This window comes from Podarcis liolepis (genome assembly GCF_965112155.1).
Source record: "Podarcis liolepis genome assembly, chromosome: 5".
NCBI lineage: Eukaryota > Metazoa > Chordata > Lepidosauria > Squamata > Lacertidae > Podarcis > Podarcis liolepis.
Genome location: NC_139556.1, coordinates 100040481 through 100057867, shown reverse-complemented (window position 1 = coordinate 100057867; position 17387 = coordinate 100040481). Strand labels below are relative to the sequence as shown.

At 47.1% G+C, this 17387-nt stretch overlaps 1 protein-coding gene across 3 annotated transcripts; it reads right to left on the bottom strand.

The window, feature by feature from the left end:
* Positions 1–1661: 1661 nt before the first annotated feature.
* Positions 1662–17339, bottom strand: DRC9 (dynein regulatory complex subunit 9). 3 transcript variants are annotated; one of them, XM_083504415.1, is made up of 10 exons: positions 17244–17339; positions 14104–14245; positions 12272–12519; positions 11746–11874; positions 10441–10522; positions 8806–8967; positions 7890–7964; positions 6788–6919; positions 6483–6584; positions 1662–5227 (listed from the first exon to the last, which is right to left on the bottom strand). In XM_083504415.1, exons 1-10 carry the CDS (start codon positions 17279–17281, stop codon positions 5084–5086), a joined length of 1254 nt encoding a protein of 417 aa, XP_083360541.1. In that variant the 5' UTR covers positions 17282–17339; the 3' UTR covers positions 1662–5083. The 3 variants fall into 3 exon arrangements, with proteins under 3 accessions (XP_083360541.1, XP_083360542.1, XP_083360543.1); XM_083504416.1 differs by lacking the exon at positions 17244–17339 and adding an exon at positions 17118–17140; XM_083504417.1 differs by lacking the exon at positions 17244–17339 and having other exon boundaries at positions 12272–12542.
* Between the last annotated feature and the right edge of the window lie 48 nt (positions 17340–17387).

Sequence of the window (17387 nt, the reverse complement as noted above, 5' to 3'; positions counted from 1 at the left end):
CTGTTAACTGGGTAGGAAAGTGGATTATTGAAGTAAACGGAGACCAATGTTGCAGAAAGAGAAAAAAGTGTTCTTTGGTGGATTTGAAAGAACAGTTTTAAGGGTAATTCTTTTCATGAAGGTAATCATCCAGCATTTCCTTTTCTGCATTCTTCTGCCATCTACCCTTCCCCTTTATTCATTGCTTCTCTCATGTGTTCAAAACCTGTAGCTTTGGAAAGTGTGCAGGGCAGATGAAAACCATGTTAGCAGTTTCTGAAGACTGGATCTGCCCAGCAAGCACCGTAAAAATGCGCTGAGAAGTGCAGACTGGCAGTCGTGCAGTTCCTGCAGCTTCACTCCTGCCCCGGATGTTGCCTTCTCATGGGCAATTTGAGGTTCATGTCTTGTTTCTCCAACTGGAATGCCTTTCAGACACTTATCTCCTCCCCCTGATGCTAACAGGTTTCCAGGTGGAGCCAGCTGTGGGAATTGGTGGTCATGTACTGAAGCATTATGCTGATTCTGTGACCGAGAAGGACCGTAGGGAGGGAGCTGGGTAACTAGAATGCAGAAGCAAACCATGTCATCACGTAGGTGAGCAATATTTGGGCAGCAGGGAGCAAGCCTGTGTGCTGGCTTCAGAGCCACGCCCTATAGCCCCTTGCAGTATCACAGAGGATTTGGGGGGGGGGTACTTGGGGGCAGCGAAATCTTTGGCTGCCTCCATGCAGCATGTTCTCTTGTGGCGCCCATGCAAGGCACTGCTCTCGGCAGTGATTCCTGGGGAAGAGAGGCCCTTGTGGCCTGTATGTGAGGTTCACAAAATAGAGCAGAAAACACTGAATGTAATGAGGGATGGCAGGAGGAGGTGATAGAATAGTTCAGCTGAGATGTGTAGACAATGGATTTTGAGGAATCTGGAAAAGAACCTCAGGCTGGCTGTGTTTTTGCTTTTGACATACATCTCCTCTCCCCAAGTGTCCGGGTGGCGCTGTGCTGAAACAAAGCACAAATGTCATTTTCCTGTTGGTTTCCCTGGGCTTTAGGTGGACATCGTCCTTTTTGCCATTCTCACACGCCCTCTGCAATCACTTCATTACTATTTTGATGCCCTTCCTGGTTAATTTTGCCTTGCTAGGCTCTCGTGTCCTTGCAGGCTGCTTAGTTCCTTTTTGCTTCATGACCCCTGGCTCCCAACTCTCCTCTGAAGCACACAAAGAATATTTTTAGCAAAACAGTAGCATACGGTTGAAGCAACAGTTTTCTTCTAGCTCGGACGGCCTCAAGGCTGGACGGGCCACAGGACTGCCTGCCTGCCTCTTTGCTGATGCTGGGTGTGCCGTGTTTTGTGGGTGCGGTGTTGCCGGCCAGAAGCAATTCTTGAGGAACTACATCAGATGCAATAGCAGCATTGAAAGCCCTCTCCCGGTTTCCTTTGCATTTCCGTTTGCCACCTCGCGGACCTCTGATTCAGATGCTTCACCAGTTCTGCTGCTGTGCCTGCTTCACCAATTCTCAGCCACTTGTTTTGTACACGTCTCTGGGTTTTCTGTTATTTATGCAAGCTGGACCGTCTCAAAGTGGAGGGAAGCAAACTTAGCATAGCGAGGTGGGTAAGAGAGGAGAGATTTCATGAAGGTTAGTCTTTCACTCCCACACCTTTTTCTTTTTTTTAAAAAAACCATATAACAGTTTGTAGGCTCCAGCCCAGTTACCAAAAATTAGCAAGTTCATCACCATATACTGTAAAAGCATCTTCTACCATGTCAAGGTCAATCTTTTACCTAGACAGCTCAGTCTGTATATTACGGTGGGTTGAGAAACGGTATTTCCTGCAGCCCGGTTGTGTAGGTCATCTTTAACTGCAGGAGAGAAGCAGCAGTGTTTGGTAGTGCGGCTGAAGCTCCCAGCCCATTCCAGCAGGACACATGCAAGTGGTTGGCCGAAGCCCTTAAGGGCCAGAAACTCTTAGCATGCTTTGCGAGAGGACCCAGAAAGGACTGCATCCTGCCAAAGACATGCAGCTGCCCTTGTGTGGGGCTGCAGTGGGTCTGCTGGTAAGCTGGGGGCTCTTCTGCCTGGACAGTCAGTAATGCCCAGGGGTATAACTGCCAGGAAATAATTAAGCACAATGTGGTGGTATTGCCTCCCACGCAAATCACCACCTATGACCAGGGCTAAAGCATATGACATGCTTTTTAAAACAAACAAACAAACAAACACAAATGCTCTGTTTTGTGTCGCTGCGTCATTTTGTCTCTTCACTTTATTATAATCTCATGATGGCAAGAGTTCCATGAATGGACATTAACAGCGTGAAGGAAATCCAGGTCCTTTCAGCCGATGGCATGTTTTATGTATTATACCAAAAAGAAAAACCACTTGAGTTTTCTGTTGCTAGTTTTAAATGGCTTGGGAATTTTTGTGTTTTGTTATATTTATGTGCAATTTTTTCCTTGTATTCAGTGGAAAAAAGTTTTTGTTTTTTAAGAAAAGTGTATAGAATTCTATTTTGTGTGTTGAAGCAACAATAGATGGCTGTCCTCTTCTGGGGAATATCAGTGCAAGAGATCCCCCATTCCAGAGATGGTGCTTGCTGTTGGGTTCCTATAAATCCTTCTGTTTTTGTTACCTGTCCACAAGCAGTCCCAGGCAAACGTGACTATTCTGAGAATCAGGTGGTTTTCCATTCCAGAACTGACACTTTTATTTCCATCTTGCAAGGGGTATCGTTCATTCAAGGCTGCTCCAGCAAAGGATTGTGCTGTTTGCATAATTTGGTCTCTATTTCCTCCAGCAGTGCAAAATGAGCTTTAAAGCTTTATACAACCCCCCTCCCTTGATATTTGGGGAACTATAGATGTTGCGTGCACAATCATATTATCCCAAATGAAGCTGGTTGTCTGAAAGGACCCAGTGAACAATTATTTATGCAGCACACTCAGTGGGCAAGCTAGATCTCTCCTGCTTGTCCCATGAACACTGGCTAGGGAGTCCATCCGTTATCCAGTGTTGGCTCATCCCTTTGCACAGGGTTTCCCAAATTTGGGTCTCCAGCTAGTTTTGGACTACAACTCTCATCTTCCCCAACCACTGGCCCTGCTAGCTACGGATGATGGGACTTAAAGTCCAAAAACAGCTGGAGACCCAAGTTTGGGAAAGCCTGTGTTAGGGTAAGTGGGGCACTGTCCCCCCCAACCTCAGTGTGCCCTCCCAACCACCCTGCTTTCTTGTATATCCACTAAGAATTGGCTGGGCATTTCACTGTATCTCCCCCCCCCCTCCACAGTTGGCCTGTCTGCCTCCCACCCTGCCAGTCCCAATGGGCACCAAAACACACTGTATTAAGTAGACCTTGTCCAGCTTTCTGACTCCCACCACATAGTGACATTAAGATGGGGGTCAAAACTAATTTGCTTCATGGAAGGCAAACTCACCTTGTTGCTCTGAGTAGCCCCTGCAAGTTCTTGCTAGAGCAGGCCCAATAGCCTCCGCCTGTCCTAGGGATGGATTGCAGTCTCACCTCTGGGTAGATGGAGAGTATCTTGCCTTCCTTTTTGTTGCTGGTTAATCAGAGAGGGCAGACTCGCAGGAAAAGCAAATGCACTGACTTCTGGCGCAGTTCATTAAATGTGCCCAAGAGAACAGCTTCTTGCAAACTCTCCTCTGTGAGGGCTTGTGCAGGAGCTTTTCCTGACAAATCTCTGCCACAAAATATTTAAAGGAATCTTTCCATGACTGTTCAGTAATGACCAGTGCTATTATGTCTTGGAATGGTTCTTTTAATTTTGTTTTTTGGGCAGTGGGAGGGATATCCTGTAAATTTGGGTGGGTTTTTTTCCCCCCCTAAGCATGTTTTGCAGATGATTTGAAAGCCTCCATTTTCAGTGCACTCCAGCTCTCACATATTCATTCTCCTCTAGGCTGGCACTCGGCAGAAAGCCCAGAGGATAAAGACTTCACTCTTGTTGTTTCTCCAGACTGTAAACGTGTAATTAGTAGTATAGCTAAAGGATTTTTTAAGAAGTTCTTTCCTGTATTTGTATGTCTGTAAATACATTCCATAGTTTTCAAAGACTATATAAACATCATAATATCATGTACTTTATTTTAAATTGCCTGTATGCTACCAGTCAATTTCTAGCGCACATGATATTATAAACTTCAAACCTGGGTGATTTGAAATAAAGGCTGAAGCTTTAAAACCTGTGTTTGTGAACAGAAGCATTTATTCCGCAGTGGGCTTGTCCAGTCTCTCACGTGCCCTTGATTGCTTCTCTCCTGGGAGAGGGAGGTTAAGCAGCCTTGTTCCTTTGCTTGTTCAACATCACAACATCAAATGTGTTGCTGCTCCCAAGGGCTCATCAAATTCCTGTAGGATCAAGTTGGTATCCTATTCTGCGTATGCAGTATGTGTGATTATTAGAGTAGTTGTCATATTAATAACTACTTGGTTTTGCTAGTTTTCTAAGGTCTTCAAGTACATGTCCAATATATAGGAACCACTCCTAGGGTCCAAGGTTACTTCAGCCACCACCACCCCCAATAAAAAAATTGAGGTAGCTGCCCCCCCCAATTGATGGACATTGCCATTTAAATGGTCTTGTGATTCATTATCTGGGGCATCAGTATCTGCCCCCCCCCAACATTTTATTCCGTTTGGCACCCTTGATGTCCACTTATCACCAGCGACATTCTTCATGGTATGTCTCCATGCAGTTAAAGCTTAAAAAGGTAAATTACACGAGCAATCCTGTGGAGATGACAGACCCATTTTTCTTTGCAGCTTTCCTGAGCTCGAGCAGAGGGTGGGGAGACAAGATACAAGATTGCATCGTATGGTCCAGGGTAATTAACACAAAATGTTGGTATGGCCTGTTCACTTTCAAAGCAAGAAAAATAGAACCAGCAGCTTCAATACTCTTCTGCTGACTGGGACCAAAATAGCAAGATCTCGCTGGCTCAAGCTGAGTGCTAAAAGCTTTTATTAATTCTGATCCTTTCAGCAAAGACCTACAATTGTCCCGTTCCTTCCTCCCACAAAACCGTGTTGCCCAAATGCCCAGTGTGGAGATGGCGCAGGAGCTGGGCTCTGTTCCCATCACTTTTTCTTCTTCGCTCCAGGTTTCCCTTTGCCCTTCTTCCCCTTCTCTTTGGGCGGCTGCTCTTCTTCCCAGAGTTTTTTGAGGGCCTTGTAAGGGCCAAGGAATCTGCGGACCATCATGCCTCTCCACCAGGCCTGCAGCTGAAAGCAAGGAAGAGGAGAAGGGTTGTGCATGCAGGAAGGAGAGACTGGGTGCCCACACTGCCTTCCAGCTGCTGCTCAAGCTTTGCCAAAAATGGGCTCCCAGAAATGACTGCTGTGCAACAAGCCCAGTTCCCCTAGGCTCCCCACCCCCACCTCTCTAATGAAGCAGGGCTGGCTTGAGTCCAGCGTTCCATCTGCTGCCTGTCTGCTCCAAGTCAGCCACAGCATCTAATGCCCACATTTATCCCAACGCTGCCAGCTCAAGCTGCAGAAAGGCGCAGCCTTGGATACGCTCCAAGAAAGCATCTGAGTGGGAAATAAATGACATCTGTTGCAGAATGTCCCTGGGCAGCCAACATCCAAAGGCACGCTACTGCTGCACTGAGGAGAGCAAATGGGTGGCTAGGATTGGGTTTTGGCTATCCGTGAAGCCAAACACAAGGCTCTTGCTCACTTCTGCAATATGGTCATGCCTAGATGAGCAGATTCTGCGCTTGTTCAAATATGCTTCTTCATGTGGTACGGCAAGGTCTGCTATTCATGTAAACAACTGATAAGCAAATTATACTTCATGCTGTACCCTAGCTAACTGTTGGCTAGAAAGAGCTACAGAAATGGCTATGGATCCCACAGTATTTCAGGCCTCACTTAATATTGTTTTCCTATATGCATGTTTTCCCCTCTTCCAGGCCAGTCCTGCAGCTGATGGAATTGAAAGTGCTGGTCTCTGGCTAGATAAGACTGTTCTTTGCGACACAATCTGTGGCTGCCTGTTTTACCATACAAGGATGGTCCGGGGAAGACCCTGCTTCTTGTTTAGCTGATGATACTTATCTGAGGAAATGGCTGTTAGGTTAGGGAGAAGTGCGCTGGAGAAGGTTGGAGAGAACCTCCAAGCACCCCTACAGAAGCAGATGATTCTGCCACCATGCCCCCCGCTTGGCACATTTTTAAAGCACATGAAAGAATTAGAGATCTGGAGCCCTGAAAGGGGAAGCCATGAGATAGAGCAGCCTTCCCCAACCGGGTGCCCCCCCCCCAAGCGATTTGCACTGCAACTCTCAGCCCCAGTCAACATGGCCAGCAAGGGGTGGTTCAGCAACATCGGGGGGGGGGGGCTATACAAAGCAAAGGAGATGATCTGCTCCACATGCTGGGAGAGGGGCAGAAGAGGAAGAGCTTTTCTCCCCACCCCCGCTTCCAATTTTTAGTCCCAGGACTCCAAAGGTAAGGCTATATTGACTCATCTTACCTTCAGGATACTCTTCAACTCCAGAGCATCCTGTTCTATTTTCTTCCTTGCACTCTCCTTTTCCTTCCGGTCCTCAATTATAGCTTGTTCGCATATAAGACACTGTAGAATGCAAAGACACCTTTAACTTGAGCTTGGAGGTGGGCTTTCGCTCTCACCTCTCACCCCTGGACTCCTTCCTTAGCTTTCTAAGGTCCATAGCAAATTGGAGCAGCAGTGAGGATGTGTGGATAGAGTGACCCCACATATAGCTGCCATGGATCACCAACGGACCAAGGAGCCTGACCATCAGCTTTGTTCCCTACCTGCTTGGCCAGTTCCTGTAGCGCTGCCTGGTCAGCTGCTCTGGAGGCCTTCAGGGAATTGAGCTCTTGCTGCTTGGCTTCTGTATCCCTCTCGTACTTGTCCATCCAGTACTCCAGCTTCTCTTCTATGCTCTGCGACACACACAGGTGGACACTTCACAACACTCCGCATTTGTCTCCTGACCATTCCAGGGCATGGCTTAGAGCCCAGCGCCTCATGCAATGACATGATATTGGAGGACTTGCAGAATGAGGTGCTTGGTGGGGATTTGGGGATGATCAGCTTATCACCTTGTCTAACTCTCTGTTGCTGTCGGAACGCAATTTCAGAGCCAAAGCTCTGTGTCATTTCTTGTATGTACACAGAGCAACTGAAGGGAACGGGGATGATCTGTGCATACAAGGTGGTGCCCTTGTGTGTGTAAGGAGCAGCAATACGGGGAAGAAACAACAGTCACGGGGAACTGGAATGGGCAATAGGCTGCTGTGTGCAGCACCTTAGATGCTTTCTAAATCTGAAGTTCCCTATGAATTCCATCCCCAAGATATCTTCTGTCTGAGGCCCCTGAGGTGGTCAACTTGTGTGCTGGCGGCTCTATTCCGCTTGCCCGAAAAGATGGGGTACAAAGTAAAGAGACATCTATTGTGCAGGGTGTATTTTGAACGGAAGAGCAATCGTATGAGCCACATTCACGCACAAACACACCTGCCATGTGCAGTTTAAAGTGGTACAGCTCAGCCTCAGGGTTCTAGGCCTCTGATCTTTAGATACCGTAGGGTCTGGATCCACTTGCTAGCTCAACCCATAGGAAGTGTATGTCAATAGAAAGTAATGATTTGGATTAAGGGTGGGGATCAAATAAACCTCTGAAGAACAAGGAAGTAGATCTAGCAGTTGGCTGGAGAGTGGGTGGCATTACAAAAAGTTATAGCACAAAAAGAAGACCTGCAGCCTCTAGATGTTGGACGCCAACTTCCATCAGCCTCGCCAGCATGAACAGTGGTTAGGACAGATGGAAGCTGTAATCCAACAACAGCTGGAGTGCCACGGGTCCCACATCTCTGAGCTCAATGGGGCACCAGAAAGCTTTGTGCCACCTACCTTTTGCTGCTGCTTAAGGAAATTCTCAATGTCCATGTGGACTCTTATCTCCTGCTCAGTTTGATTTCTCAATTTCTGTAATGGGAGAAAGACATTGCATCAAACTTTATTTGGTTCTAAGCAAATGCCAAGAGGGTTGCCCTGAAGACCCGGGGAGTGCATGCCCCACAGCCCTGTGCCATGTTGCAGAGTGAGTTTATGGTCCAGGCGTAGTATAGCTGTACAAAAAAATAATCGTCACTGATGCCATCCCTAAATTCTGCCCTCGTTTTTACTGCTGCCAGCCCCATGTCATGACTTGGCTAGCCGTACAGTGATTGAAGGTTGAAAGAAGACCAATAGAAACTGAGAACACTGGGCAATTGAACCAGATTAAGTCAATTGAATGTGAAAACCAAGAAGAATATCCTGCATATGAGCCGGGTAGAACATTAAATTTGCATGCAAGAGGCCCCAAATCCCACTCCTTGCCATTTAGGATCAGGTAGCAGGTGATGGGGAGGACCCTGCCCAAGACCTCAGAGGGCCTCTGCCAGTCTGAATGGAGAAGCAGTCTGACCTGGTATAATGTAGTTTTCTATTAATACCAAGGTTAGCCCTTGACTCGATTGAGAGTTAGATCATCTGCTGCTCACTTAATCTGAACTAAGGTTCAGCACAAGCCTTTTTTCTGGCATCAGGAGGACTCAGCTCTCCAAAATAGTTAGTATTCCTCGGTTGCCTCTGGAGCAACCACACAGTAGTCCTCTTTGGGTTGAGGGTGCTCAACCAAAAGTCAGGTTACGCTGCTGGGAAAAGTCTATACCAGGACGCTGAACCGTGGCTGCCTCTATGACATATGTCATTAAGGCATGCCCCACACTCTACTGCAGACCACCTCCCTACGAACGCATATGGCCCAAGGCAAAGTGCTTACTTCAATTTCATTCTGCAGATCATTCTCGGCCTCAAAGCATTTATTCTTTGTTTGAGCCACCTGGAGGTCTGTGTCCTTCTTGACATAACGATTCTCCATGTCTGTTTTAGCCTTCATCTCTTGAAGCTGGTCTTTGAGGTATGCAATCATCTCGTTCCGATTCTGTGGAATAAGAGAGTGGGCGGGTGGGTGGGTAGGACTACAAGCAAGGGAGACTTGATGTGCTGGTCTGTGGTCATCCTCAGAGGTGCTGCTTAAGACTGAACTGGCTTCTGCCTTGCCTTGCCTTGCCAGGGTATGGATGGGCTTGCCTTCTTCTCACGGGTAGAAAACATGTCTGGACTGTACCACTCCAGATGGGGGTTTACATCACTGAATGCTCCTCTGTACAAAAGATTCCTTTTCTCCGGTGTGCCACTTTTCTGCATGCATGGATTTTCCCTTTTATCAAAAAATGAGCCCACCCAGACACAGGTTGACTATCTCGGGGATATCTAGGCCTTTAAGGATGACTTCTGTTTTGCCACTAAGGTCTGACTCACTGACTACTGTATTTGGGGCTGAAAAATAAGCATCCTGTTAGGCAGTTGTAAGTTTTAAAAGAGGAAAACTCAAGATCAGACAGGATCCATTGACTGTAACATGCCTGTTTGAAGCTAGTGCAGGACAGACTGTTGCAGAATAACCACATTTTCCATTCAGCAGGCAAAGCCTTCAGCACTATGTCGTGGGTTGAGCTGGGGGAGGGCTTTGGTCTGAGACTAGAGCTGCTAAAAGTACATGGGAAGGAATTCTATCTTGGAAAGAGGGGGTTAGCAACTGAGTCCTGCCAGCACAGGAATCCATGTATGTGCCAGCCTCACGATAGTTGTGACCCATGGAGGAGGAGTGTAGCTTTATATTAAGGTCCTAGAATTCAGTGCCAGAAACACTTGGACTCTGATGTTAGCAAATGCAAATGAGATGTAAAAAAAAAAGATCAGACCAAAGGCCCACAGATTCCAGTGATGGGTATCCAACAGCACCGGACTCGGTTGCCTCTGAGAAATAACCAAGCATCCTCCCTTCTCAGTTTGTTATCCCTCCTCTATAACACAGCTAGTATTCTGAACATGGAGGTTCTCTTAAGCCTCTCAGGGGGCATTCTGATTGGTTGCTGTAACCCCAACGCCCAAACCTCCCTTTGAATCTGTAGGCAGGGCCAACATCATGCAACACCTTCCCCAGGGGGAGGGCCTGGGCAGCCCTCCAGACCAGCCCTGCCTACTGGCAGGAGACGAGGGCCTTGTCAGACAGCTCCAACAATACCTTGCTATTTTAAAAAACGGCAAGAGGAGGGACTGTCCCAAAGAACAACAAATCAGAAAAAAACTTTTTAGTGATGACCAATGTCCACTGATAGATCTGAGCCTCCAGGTCTTTTATCGAACCCTTTCTTAAAGCCAGATAAGCCCCAAATCCACAAATAAATGCTGGCATTTAGTTATGTGTTCTGCTGCATTCCCTAGATTTGGAAACTTTCTGCTGTGCAGAGCCCATTTTGCAGCCTGAGCTGCACCTGTTGGGTGCTAATTTTATTAATTTCATACTGCATTTCAAAGGGGGGTTTGAAGGGTGTGACTGCCTAAAGCTCACCTGTAGCTCAAACTCCTTTTCCTTCTTGACATCACTGAGCTGCTTCTGGAGACTCTTTATCTTCTTCCTTCCCATCTCTTCCCTAGAAGGCGAGAGGGGAGGGAAAGGAAATCCCTGGTTTCCTGGGGCACATCGAGACTTAGGCCGGAAAGGGGACTTTGGGGCATGCACCCAGAGTTCCCTCTGGTCAGTTGGCAGCAAACTGGCAGATGCTTTATCAAACTCAAGAAACAGGCCATGTGATGATGATGATGATTTTATTATTTATATGCCACCCATCCAACTGGGTTGCCCCAGCCACTCTGGGCGGCTCCCAACAAAATATTAAAAACACAGTAAAACATCAAACATTAAAATTATTATTAAGGTGCTTTATGTGTATCTGGGGACGTGGGTGGCGTCCTAGGACTTGCCAAGCCTAGGACTTGCCAATCAGAAGGTTGGCGGTTCGAATCCCCGCGACGGGGTGAGCTCCCGTTGCTCGGTCCCTGCTCCTGCCAACCTAGCAGTTCGAAACCACGTCAAAGTGCAAGTAGATAAATAGGTACCACTCCAGCGGGAAGGTAAACGGCGTTTCCGTGTGCTGCTCTGGTTCGCCAGAAGCGGCTTAGTCCTGCTGGCCAAATGACCCGGAAGCTGTATGCCGGTTCTCTTGGCCAGTAAAGCGAGATGAGTGCCGCAACCCCAGAGTCGGTCACGACTGGATCTAATGGTCAGGGGCCCCTTTACCCTTTACCTTTATGAGTATCTGATTCAGAAACTACAACTAGTGCAGAATGCAGTGGCCAGACAGCTCACAGGAGCAGATTAAATGAAATAAATAGAAATTACTGGCAGCACGACCCTCTGCTGCTGAGAGAGCTGTGATGGTTGCCAATTCACTACTAGGTCAGGTTCAAGGGTCTTGTGTTAATTCACAAATCCCAAAAAACCTAAAAGAGCACCTGATCCCTTATGCTCCACCTCGATCACTGACATCCGCTGATGGGGCACTTCTGGTAGTTCCTTACTCCCTGATATTTGGTTGGCCTTCACTGGGCGCTGAGCCCTTAGCGTGGCAGGTCCTGCTCTGTGAGACTCCACCAGACACAGTGGTGGAACCACAGCAAAGGCCCGTTTATTGTGTGAGGAGCAGCTGTAAGGTGGAGCTCTTTGGCTCGTTCTCTCTGTTTATTAAGGATTGGCACTAGTGGCTGCTGAGAGGCCCTGCCTGAGCACCTGGAGAGTGACTGTCAGTCAGTGTGGGCAATGTTGCGCTAGTCAGCCTAAGTTCAAAAGAGGCAGATTCTAAAATAAAAGTCCAACCTGAGGACAAGGTTATGGAGGTTCAACTTCTTTTCATTTTCCAGGTCCACAGCTAACTGGAGGGAGTGAAAGGTTCCCAGTGCCAGCATTTCCTCTGTCACGTCTTCAATCACGTCGCTCGTGTATTTCCTGGCAGGAAAGGAAGGAAGTGCTTAGCCCAGTAGGCAAAATGACAGGCGAGATTTCCAGCCATTTAGCGATGGGTCCAACCAGATCGCGTTTCAGGCCTTTTATGACGTAGCACTGGCCGTGCACTCAGGCCAGTCGCAGAGGGGAAGTCTCCCATGGCACCCACACCCCAGCTGTGGACCTGAGGGGGATAGCCTTGACCTCTGGAGGGAGCCCCAATGCATGCTCAGGGCGAGGGAAGCAAGGCATGGGGGAAAGCCTTCAAAAAGACACTCTGGGTAGGAGTATAAACCCTCAAATAAACAGAAAGTGTAAGGATTTCTCCTGAAATCAGAACTTGAAAGAATTCAGCGCAGATAAGCATCCTGTGTCCCATTGCCTGACTGAAGGGTCTCACCTGTCCGCCTGAATCTTCTTGAGGTTCTCTGGGGACAATGCGCTCTGTTTTGTGGCAATGGTGAAAAGGTAGTTGGCCCTCTTCAGCTCATTGCCGGTGTCCTTCAGCTGCCGCCCAAGTTCCGCAATCTTGCCCAGCTCAGTGGGGATCTTGGCCTGACTCTCTGCCCGGGCGTCCATCAGGTTCTTGTACCTCGCGCTCAGCTCCTTCTGGCTTGCAAGAACGCCCTGGACCTCTGTATCGTTAAGCTGAAGAGCAACAAAAAGAGATCCTTGCAAATAAGGGGCAGAAAAGAGAAAGAAGGAAAGCAGTCATAGCTGTGGTTAAGTGATCAGGAGGAAGCCTAATAATAATAATAATAATAATAATAATAATAATAATAATAATAATAATAATGGTATTATTTATATGCCACCCATCTGACTGGGTTGCCCAAGTGGTTCTCATGCTTTCTCTCCTTGCTGGACTAGTTGCTGCAGGCAAACTGTGGGGAGATCTTGCCTTCCTGCCCTCTTTCTGGGCTTACCAGAAGCCACCATTGAAATTACCCAGATGGAGCCTGGGTTTCGCTAATCGAGGCTCTTCTAGGTGTTCTGGAGCACATATTTCTCCTTTTCTCCTGCTTGGGGATTTAGACAGCTGTGGGGAGGGAGGGACTTTCAGTCTTGGCAACTGATCCATGGGGCAGGAGCTACCAGGGATGAGCTGCTGTGCTTGTTAGGCCTGACACTCCACCAAGATCTCGTATAATGAGGGAAATATGGAGCAGGGCTTAATCTGATGAGCACAGCCAGAACATCTGTAACATTCTCTGTCTCAGCAATCATGTGATTCTGCCCTTGCATGAATGCACACCTGAAGCACGCTGATTTGCATGGGAAAATGAAACTATCACCGGTCTGGAGGTGAGGTGAAAACTCCATAGTAGAGCACATCCTTTGCATGACTAACAAGGCTCGTGAGACCTTGCCTCAAAGGCCCTAGAGAACTGTTGCCAGTCAAAGCAGATTGGGTTGGGGAATATTTTTCATCCAAATCAGGGTTGGTGAGAGTTTGAGGGCCAGACAGAAAGACCTGGAAGGCTGCATTTGGCCCCCAAGCTTGAGGTTCTCAACCCCTGGAGAAGATGGGACAGAGCAAGAGGCATTATTGGTCTGAGTCAATATTACAAGCTTCATATTTTTTGTGAGTTAGCAGTTGAGAAAGATGGCAAGGGCAAAGTATACCTGAAGGAGCGTCTCCACCCCCATCGTTCTGCCCGGACGCTGAGGTCCAGCACCGAGGGCCTTCTGGCGGTTCCATCATTGCGAGAAGCAAAGCTACAGGGAACCAGGCAGAGGGCCTTCTTGGTAGTGGCGCCCGCCCTGTGGAACGCCCTTCCATCAGATGTCAAAGCGATAAATAACTACCTGACATTCAGAAGACATCTTAAGGCAGCCCTGTTCAGGGAAGTTTTTAATGTGTGATATTTTAGTGTATTTTTGGTTTCTATGGAAGCCGCCCAGAGTGGCTGGGGAAACCCAGCCAGATGGGCGGGGTACAAATAATAAATTATTATTATTATTATTATTATTATTATTATTATTATTATTAGGTAGAATGAAGCTTTGGGCTGCCCAAGAGCAGGATGATTTATAACATTATGGGAGATTAACTTCGTAAGACTGAGAAGGAACAAAAGAATAAATAAAAATAGCAAGAGACAACTCCAGAACAGTAGGATGCTGGGCAAAAATTATCGGGCTGATCCTGATAATAGTGGAGGCAGGGGGCAGGGGAAAGAGTGTGGATGCATCCTCAGTTTCCCTCTCACAAGTCTGTGATGTACTTACATCGCTGACATCTTTGCGGCCCTCGTAGGAAACTGGCATGATGAAGCCAAGAATGGCAAGCTGGTCAACGCAGTCCTCCAGTAGAGCAGAAAATCGTACCGCATCCAGAGGCAGCAGCCTTGGTGTCTGGATAGTCAATTCCCTAGCCAAACAAGACAGTATTCGCCATTTAGAATGCAAACAGAATAGTAGAATGCAACCATCCCCCAAACTGGTTGCTGCTGTGTGCGTGTGGGCCCTGAACGTTGCACCTTCAAGTTCCACTGCTAGCATCAGCTGGAAAAGCCTCTGCCCAAGACTTGAAGAACAGCCTGTTGCATCAGGCCAATGGCTGTCCAGTCCAGCATCCTGTCCCCACTGTGGCCACCCAGACCCCTGTGGGAAGCCTGCAAACAGGACCTGAGTGCATGAGCCCTTTCTTCCTCCTGTGGCATCCAGTGACTGGTATTCAGCACTACTCCCTCCAACCATGGCTGGTAGACCCTGATAACCTTCATTAAGTTATCTAATTCTCTTTTAAAGCTATCCCAGTTGGTAGCTGTCACTGCCCTCTGAGTGCGTTCCAGTTGAATTATGTGCTGCGTAAATGATCCGCCCTGAATCTTCCATTAGAGGGATTCACAAGTTCTAGAGATATGAGCGTTGGCCGTGCATACTTTTATATACCGTATTTTTTGCTCCATATGACACATTTTTCCCCTCCTAAAAAGTAAGGGGAAATGTGTGTGCGTCTTATGGGGCGAATGCAGCAACCAGTTTGCCTCTTTAAAAAGCCGCGCCTAGCATGTGTACGGCTTTTGGGGGCTTTTCCGCGAGGTGGGAGAAGGGACTGACGGACTGCCCTCTGTCACTTCCCACACCTCCCGGAAAAGCCAGCAAGAGCCGCTGCCAGGCTCTGCTCAGCGCTCCCTTGTAAGGGCTCCCTTTCGTCCCTCATCCCGCTTTGCTGGGAAGCCAGCAGAAGAGGCTCTGCGCAGCTATCGCTCTTGCTCTGCTGGCTTCACAGCGAAGCGGGAGGAGGGACGGAAGGGTTTAAAGCAAGAAAAGCGAAAGCCGCTTACATGCTCTGTGCAGATTATTTTTTGCTTTCCCCCTTTAAAAACTAGGTGCGTTTTATGGTCTGGTACATCTTATGGAACGAAAAATACAGTACTTCTATCATGCCACCTCTCTTGCATTTTCTATAAACCAGAAAGTCCCAATTGCTGCAGCCTTTCTTCATAAGGGAGTCGCTCCATCCCCATTATCATTTTGGAGGACCTTTTTGAACTTTTTCTACAATATCCTTTTTGAGGAAGAACTGCACACCGTATTCCTAGTGTGCACACCAAGACCAGGACCTTGCACTTAGCCTGGTAGCTAATTGGCAGCTCGTTGCAAAGACGATCTAAAAGTAACTGATTATATATACATCAGGATGAGAAGAGCTTTTGGGAATGCAGAACGTTGGGTAGGCGGAGGCTCATATGGGAAAGTATTATAACCACACAAGAGAATCCTTATTCTCATCTCTGGAATGTTGGAGGGGTTGGCTGGCGTTCAAGATTAAACAGGCATTAAGTCGTTTTAATTTAACTGGGTGTTTTGTTTTCATTATGCATAAGTTTTGCTTTATGCTTAATGGTTGCCATCCACACCGAGCCCTCTGGAAAAGGGGGATAGGGATTAAACGAAGAAACTCTCTACTTGGGATGCTCTGCTGACTTTTGCTGGCAAAACTTGGGTCTTCTTTCTGCCATGCAAATCATGTCTTTGTTTTTTTTTGTTCCAGTGATACTAATTCCAAGACCAGAAAAACTGGAAGCACTTCAATTTAACCCACAGTGCCCTCTTTGGGGAAACAGAGAGATTAACAGGGTTTCATTTTATTTAACAAAGTTGATATACCACTTCTAAGCGATTTATGAAATTATAAAATAAAACAATCAGTAAAAAAATGTTAAAAAACATTCCAACATGTCTGGATAGGTCACAAGTTCACTAACTAGTTTTAAGGGGCTATATGCGAGTTTATAGAACATAGCAGGCACACATTGAGTTGGGAATGTACTAAAAATGATAAAGAGCAAAACTTTTTTTTTCTTTTATTATCAAACCAAATATTGTGGAGCACCTAGCTGAGCAGGATAAAATGGAACTGTGAGAAGAATCTTGCTGGATCAGACCAAAATCCCATTTAGTCCAGCATCCTGTTCTCATAGGGGCTAACCAGATCCCTGTGGGAAACCAGGGAGCAGGACGTGTGTGCATATTAATAAAATACAATTATTATATGATATAATATATATTATTAATATAATTTTATCTAAAATATATGTGCCCCACTGCCTCATTCAGTACAAGAGATGGCTCACAAAAATGTCTACAAACAGCAACAAGACACACCCCAGAAAGAGCCCTTTGCCAAGTTCATGTCTCAGATGCCCCTCATGAAGAAGAAAGCCTTGCAGCGCTTTGGAAAATTAGATAAATTAACAGGAAGGATTCGAAAGCTGCGGGACCAGAGATTCTTAGAAGACTGGAGGAAATATATGAATTATTTGAAAAGCAATTGTAATGAACAGATTATGCTAGTAGAAGAAATTCTGTAAGGAGGATTATCTGAAATATTGCAAGAAAGACTATGAAGAGAATTATTAGTTAATGATAATTAAGAGTAATAGAGAAATTAAGAAATGCAGAATAAAGAACGGAAAATCATCAGAGGTGGTTGACGGAAGTCTAAAATATTGTATAAGAAGTTATGTTAAATGTATGTTGGAAATGATATGTATAAAAAAACTAATAAAAATGTATGAAAAAGAAAAAGCAGTTGTCTCTGGCAGAGGATGCCATTCCAGCAGCCCGGATGCCACCCCAACCCCTCAAATCCCCGGGGGGAACTTCCTAGGCCGTGGCCCAATTCGGCATCGCTGACACGAAGGATTCTTCGATTCTGAGATCCCCGTCTTGAAAAGGGGGTTGGGCTAGATGACCTTTGGGGGTCCCTTCCAACTTAATAAGTAACCAGCGACCTCTTCACTTTTCAAATTGCCCATTGGGCATGACGCCCACCCCGAGGAAGCGCTCCGTGGGGCTCCCACCCCCGCCAGGCCTCCCCGCTCCGCCCCGCCAGGCCTCCCTTCACACGAGACACTCACCCGGCGGCCTCCATGGCGGGACCCGGAGTGGTCGCCATGGTTACCCCTCAAGCGGCAGGAGAGGTCCTCGCCGGGAAGGGCTGGCCTAGTTGACGCCTGCCAGGGTGGGGTTTTTTTTATATTTTAGGCTTGTAGCGCGGCGCG